The sequence below is a fragment of the Daktulosphaira vitifoliae genome, unplaced genomic scaffold, assembly GCF_025091365.1.
Source record: "Daktulosphaira vitifoliae isolate Bord-2020 unplaced genomic scaffold, ASM2509136v1 Scaffold_2, whole genome shotgun sequence".
NCBI classification, from domain to species: domain Eukaryota; kingdom Metazoa; phylum Arthropoda; class Insecta; order Hemiptera; family Phylloxeridae; genus Daktulosphaira; species Daktulosphaira vitifoliae.
The window spans coordinates 5,137,669-5,144,770 of record NW_026099573.1 but is presented as its reverse complement, the minus strand read 5'-3'; the positions used below and the strand labels follow the sequence as shown (position 1 = coordinate 5,144,770).

Genomic DNA, 7,102 nt, shown 5'->3' with positions numbered 1-7,102 from the left:
TTTATTTCTAAGACTATGATTAATAAAATTATAACTTTAATATCTAATTTTATTCAACTTGAAATAAAAAAGAAGCCCAAGAAGTTAAGTGTTTTAGTCATCTAGTAGATTCATCGCAAGAATTTAGTGTAACAGACCAATTAGCCATTTGCATTCATTATGTAGTTAAATGTGAAATTAAAGAACGCTTGATTAAATTTTTACCTGTAGATTCTTCAAAAGCAGTCTATTTATATACTACTTGGAAACTTGGAAAACAGTAGCGCAAAAATATAAAGATATGTGGCATTTTCCAAATTGTATTGGTGCAATAGATGAGAAACATATTAACATTGAATGTCCTATTAATTCTGGATCAACGTTTTTTAATTATAAAGGAAGCCATTCAGTTGTATTATTAGCATTAGTTGATGCCGACTACAAATTTATTGCGGTTGATGTGGGTTCATATGGCCGAAATTCTGATGGTGGAATTTTTTCTAAGTCAACAATTGGCAAGAGATTAAGCAGTAACACGTTTAATGTACCGAAACCAATTCCTATAACTGAAAACATATACCATATGTACTTGTTGGTGATGAGGCATTCCCACTAACAACGTATTTACTTCGCCCATATAGTCGAAATTATTTAAGAGATAATGAGCCTAATAAGATTTTCAATTATAGATTATCTCGGGCAAGACGTGTAGTCGAGAATGCATTCGGAATACTAGCTGCACGATGGAGATGTTTTAGAAAAAACTTAGAGGTACAACCGGAATTTGTTGACAAAATTGTGTTATCATCATGCTGTTTGCATAATATGCTGTGCGGAGACAATGCTTTTGAACCAGAAGATACATCAACACAAAATACCGAATCAGCTCTCACAAATTTAGATTTTTTGAGAAGAAATTGTACTCGTGACGCGTTTAATATTAGAGAAAAATTCAAAGAGTATTTCATTTCTGAAGTTGGTCGTGTCCCATGGCAACTTGATAGAGTTCGTAAAGGAAGAAACACATAATTTTATTTCGTATTACAATTACATTATTAAGATTAAAAAAATGTATTATATTTTTCATGCAATCTTTTATAGCATTTGTAAGATAATTCGTTTTTTATTAAACATAACAATTTATTATTTAATATACTTTTATTATTAAATAATTACACTTGTGTTTCGTAAAACGAACGATAATAACGCATTGTTATTATTAGGAATGTCTATTTGGGTACAACCCGATTGCAAACGTTTTAATTTTAACACAACGCTTATCAGAGAATTTGTAGCCGAAAAACGAACGATTGCGAACGTTTTTATAGACTACATTGCCAAGTTTGTAATTTCTGAATATGTTTTGTTCGGGAATTAAATTAAAATATATTTTTTTTAATATAAACTATTGGTGTCATAAATATAAATTTATTTATATTTTTACGCGCGTTAACACAAATACTCAAACTGGCACAACAAGGTTTGACGAGTCAGCAAGTTAAAATATATTATAATATAAATGACAAAAATTTTACAAATTTGCCATTACCTGAAATATTCAACTCATTGCCAACTTCTTCCCACGCTGTCTGTCTTATATTTTGATCACGGTAATCTCGCGATCCGTGGTCATATAAAACCATGTGTTGGCGCACTACTTCAATTAATTTTTCATCCATTTTTTTTTAATAAAATATTTACCTCGGAGGTTAAAAAATTAAGGTTTAAAATTTAGACTTTGGGAAATGTGACGTGACGTATAGCGAAATATGCGGATGTACAGAACACAAACACGTGTTATCACGCAAAACTTTGGTGACGGGATGCGACAAGTGTGACGTGATAGCAGTGTGGTTCTGGCAAATTAAAGTACATGTATAATAATACTCCGCACTTTTTTCTTGACACGTGAGCTCACGTAATAACACGTGACTTCACATGACGTGATAATAATGTGTTTCTACCTTTATGGTCTTAAGCTTAATTCCTTATTATTATTTTTTTGAGTTACTTTTTATATCGGGGTCAGTGTTCCGAGGGTTTTCTTTTTTTTTTAATAATACAATTCCAAAGAAAAAGGAATATTACTATTCATATGTATATGTCAATTTTAATTTACTAAAAATCAAGAGCAATCGCCAACCGTAAAATAACAGCTCAAACGAAATCTGCTGTATATAGATTCAGTTTTACCAAAAGTACTTATTTACTTTATTATTTATTTAAAATTTTATGTTCAGCATTTTTGCTTACCTTTGAATAAGTATTTTTTTTTATTTTTTAAAATGTGTCTTTTCACACTGATGATGTTGATGAACTAACTGACATTCAGAGATTCTAAGTGCAAGTGAGATTTTTATGCCACGTTAATCCGTCTTTTATACTTTTTTTTTTAATTCAATTAGGGATTAACATCATTAGTGTTTCCAGATATTTTTATTGACATATAATTTAATTGTGATTAAAGTTTACAATATTTTCTTTAAATACACAATAATATGATTAATAAGATGATTACATAATTTTTGTCACGTCAATACTATTATTACAATATCTACCCTAATTTTTTTTTAAATGTTGTGATCTCACAACATAAAATCATATTAAAAATGTATGTAATATTTATAAAAATTCATAATTTAATATTGATAACAATTAATTGTACAGTATAATATAATAATAATGTATATATAAGTTATGTTTGTGGAAAGAAAAAAATAAATAAATAAAAATGGTTTTTAATCTCTTATCTAAACTTAAGCTTGTTCATAAGGCGAACTACTTCCGTGTTCATCAATGGCTTTGATTGCAAAATAATACATACAGTTAGATTCATACATTAGAAGATCTATGCCCATAAGTAATTGTTCTGCTCGTAGTTGTGCTAATTTCTTCCACATTTTTTCTGTTTCCATTTGATTAATCTGTTTACATATGTACAGTTCATAGTATTTTATTTTTTTAGATGATGAGTTTGTACGTGATTTCAATATTATTGTTACATTTTTCCCATTCGCTCGTATTTTTATTTTTGATATTGTTGGAATTTTGAATGTTGATAATGAGTGAGATGAAATTAAGTGGATAACTTAATTAAATTTTTCTTAAACTCATTTTTATTTATTTATTTGTTTAATTTATTCTTTGAGAGAAAAAAAAAGTCTCACTGAAAAATGAGTACATTTTAATTTTGCATATTAGTTAAATTTATTGAATAGATTATTTTTCTTAACTTATGTTATAATTATTGTTCTGTATAATATAATATGTGATATTGCATAAATAATAATTTATAATATTTTTAATGTAGGGGAGAGTGTTGTACCTTGGACCGCTTGTACCTTGGACTAATGTAAATATTTTATAAAATATTGGGAGAAAACAAAATCTCATGGATGAAATTTACGTCATTAGTTCTACTACAATAAATAATTTAGATAATGATAAGAAAAATGCGCGTATTTTTTTGATAAGCAGCAAACCATTTCTTTAAAAAAAAAAAAACAATTTTTAAAATTTAAAACATGATTTGTTATGTTCTAATTTTTTAACTCAAATTGATAAGGTAAGTGTTAACCTATGTTAAATATTGTATTTAATTGAATGGTGTGGTCCTTTGTTACGATATAAATGTACAAAATGCCCAAAAGAACAATTATTTAAAATTGAAACTTGAATGTACCTTGGACCAAAAAAAAAAATTGTACCTTGCACCATCCATTAATTGTTCATAAATTAATATTTCATTACGAATTATTATTTAATTGCTTGTAGATTAGTACAATTAAAATGCCTAGAAGCAAACGAGGTATTAAAAGAGTATTACCCAATCAAACTCATTTAGAGAGTGCTGTTAATGATGTTCAAGCAAAGAATCTAACACTATCAGAAGCTGTGAGTATTTATAATGTATCTAAAACCACATTGTTACGGCACATTAAATTGTTCAAGAGTTTGAATACAGATAATTATAAGTACACATCCAAAATTAATCATCGTCAAGTATTCACAGTAGATGAAGAAAAAAAATTAGTTGAATACTTAAAAATGTCTGCGAGGTTACAGTACGGTCTTACCAAAACTGATACTAGAAAATTAGCATATCAGTTTGCAGTTAGTAATGGTAAACATGTGAAAGAATGGGATAAATCTGAAGAAGCTGGCAAGGAATGGATGAGAGGTTTTTTTAGCCGCAATAATACACTATCCCTCAGGAAACCTGAGCCTACTAGTATGTCACGAGCCACCAGCTTTAATAAATTTAATGTTTCTGCTTTTTTCAACAATCTTATTAATTGTTTATCCCGAAGTCATTTTACTCCTGATCGTATTTATAATTTGGATGAAACAGGGAATTCTACAGTCCATGTACCTCCAAAAATCATTGCCACTAAGGGGAGTAAACAAGTTGGCTGTATGACCTCAGGTGAACGGGGCATAAATGTTACCATGATTTGTGCTATAAATGCTGCTGGGAACCATGTTCCACCCATGATTATATTTCCAAGGAAAAAATGTACAGATCCTATGTTGTTACATGTACCACCGGGTACAATTTGAGGTGCAAATCCATCTGGATGGTCAAATGATTTAATATTTGTACAGTACTTGCATCATTTTATTAAACATACAAAGCCATCTGTTGAAAATAAAATCTTATTAATAATGGACAATCATGAATCTCACATAACAGTAGGAGCTATTAAGTTGGCTAGAGAAAACCATATCATTTTTTTAACACTTCCACCTCATACGTCCCACAAACTCCAGCCTCTTGACCGAACAGTATTTGGCCCTTATAAAACTTTCTATAATCAGGCTGTAAAGGAGTGGATGGTGGAAAATAAGCGTCCGATCACTATATATAATATAGGTGAATGTATAACAAAAGCATATGGCCGAGCATTTTCTGTTCATAATATAACAAAAGGATTTCAAGTGACAGGAATTTTTCCTTTGAATGAAGGGATATTTGGCGATGATGAATTTCTACCATCCTATGTGACTGATCGCCCAATCTACAACAATAATATAACTGATGACACTACTCAAGATGCAATTCAAACAGAACCACGATCTGGCCCATCTAATAGTTTGATGACAATTGAAACTGAATCAAAAACTGGCTTGTCTAATGAATCTGATGAAACACATCCACTGCCTACCCTAATTACTTCAAGACATAATCTAGGCATAGTAAAATCAATTGTTAGTCCAGAAGACATACGACCATTTCCCAAAGCACCTGAAAGGAAACTGAATGTGACTCAGAAAGGTAGAAAAAAGGGTAGAACCCGTATTCTAACAGACACTCCAGAAAAAAATGAAGTAGAATTAAATAAAAAACAAAAAACACTGACAAAGCCAAAAATTAAATTAGTTAAAAAAAAATCTATTAGAAAAAAATTAAAGTTTGTGACCATTGATGAAAGCAGTGAAGAAGATTGTGAAAATTAATGAAATTACCAAATAATTATAATAACAAGAAGACTGTTTCTATAAGTTTATTTGTAAGACTGAAAGATTTAAATTATTACCTATTAAGTTTTAAGAAGACTGTTTTTTAAGACTAAAAATTGTTATTATATTGTCATTGTTATTAATATTGTTATTGTCTAGAAAAGTACCTAATTTTATTTTGTTTTCATTTTATTATAAAAAAAATAAAGACTTAAGAGTTAATGTGAAACTGAAGTTTATTTATTTTGTCTTAGTACCTAGATTCTGATTTAGGTACCTTGCAATTGCAGCCCTTCCATAAATACCACCTTTGTGAAGCTCCCGTCGTACAGGTTTTGTCGAAACAGTATTACCTAAGTGAGCGTTAAGTTCTGCTGTAACTTTAGCCGCAGTAGTTTTATGTTTTCTTGTCACAATCCGTTTTAATGTTCGTTGGTCCCTGTCAGTCAACTTTGGATTTCGCCCACTATTCCTTTTCGCCGATGATGTATTATACACTAATATGTTATAAATACATTTGTACATAATATAAAACTATTTTTGAAACGAAGTATGCATATTTCAATGCAAATCAAGGTACAATACCCCAAATACCAAGGTACAATACCCCAAATACCAAGGTACAATATATGTTGTACCTTGGCCAATTTTTTATGTTTTTAAAAAACAAATTTTAATTTAAAAAATAATTGATATTTTGGCTTTAAAAAAAATTACCATATACTTATGTGTATTGTCTAAATGAATATTAAAAATTTAATATTCAAAATTGAAGGTACTAGAATTTTTTTTATAAAAATGGTGCCAAGGTACAACACTCTCCCCTATAATATGATAGATTATAATATATATATATATACTATAATATGTTAGGTTATATAATAGTTATATTACTCATTTTGTTTTTTTATAATGTGTTTCACTATATTCACTATATTCTTTTTGTGAATATATTTTCGATTTTTGATTTTTTTTGGAAATAGATAAATAGTACTTCCATATCGCCATATATAAAACTTGTTGGAATCATATGTTTTGTCTGAGTCATACTGCGTTATTATCGGTTTATTGAAATACCATGGATATTTGTATTTGTATATTGGTATATTTAATTCATCATCTGACATTTTTAATTATTGGTGAGCTGTAAATCTGGGTAAATAAAAGATTTAACTTTTACTGGTGTATCATTTTTATCTGATAAATTAATTTTTGTTAAGTCTAATTTTGATTTTTGTTTTTGTTGATGATGTTTATGTATGAAATAATGAGTAATATTATTAAACATACCTACCATTAATCTTGCACTCCAACCAAAAACAATTCCTAATAAACCTGACATAAATGAACCAAAGTAGGTGAACCACCCCCACATCTGATATAATTTATTTTCTATCATATTACTTAATACGTTTGGATCTATTAGATGGTGTAGGTTTAACTGTTGTCCACTCATTTCATATCCTAATGTTTGACGAATTATGTTATTTTGAATTGCATTTATTTCCTGAGGGAACATTAAATGTCTTTGTAATGCTTGCATGGTATCCTTATTATATATACCAGCAGACATAAGATGCTCAGGTGATTTGTAAGTGCAGATGAATTTGATTTCTGGCCTTAAATTTTGCGGACTTTCAATGTCGATTAGGTGAGGAGTTAA

At 29.0% G+C, this 7,102-nt stretch overlaps 2 protein-coding genes across 2 annotated transcripts; both read left to right on the top strand.

Annotated features, from left to right (window-relative positions):
* Positions 1-280: 280 nt before the first annotated feature.
* Positions 281-1,008, top strand: LOC126897907 (uncharacterized). Its single transcript, XM_050671853.1, has 2 exons — positions 281-564; positions 669-1,008. The coding sequence occupies exons 1-2, from the start codon at positions 281-283 to the stop codon at positions 1,006-1,008; spliced, it is 624 nt and encodes a 207-aa protein (XP_050527810.1).
* A 1,939-nt stretch (positions 1,009-2,947) lies between these two features.
* LOC126897906 (uncharacterized) lies at positions 2,948-4,539 on the top strand. Its single transcript, XM_050671852.1, has 2 exons — positions 2,948-3,544; positions 3,754-4,539. The coding sequence occupies exon 2, from the start codon at positions 3,769-3,771 to the stop codon at positions 4,537-4,539; it is 771 nt and encodes a 256-aa protein (XP_050527809.1). The 5' UTR covers positions 2,948-3,544; positions 3,754-3,768.
* The last annotated feature ends 2,563 nt before the right edge of the window (positions 4,540-7,102 follow it).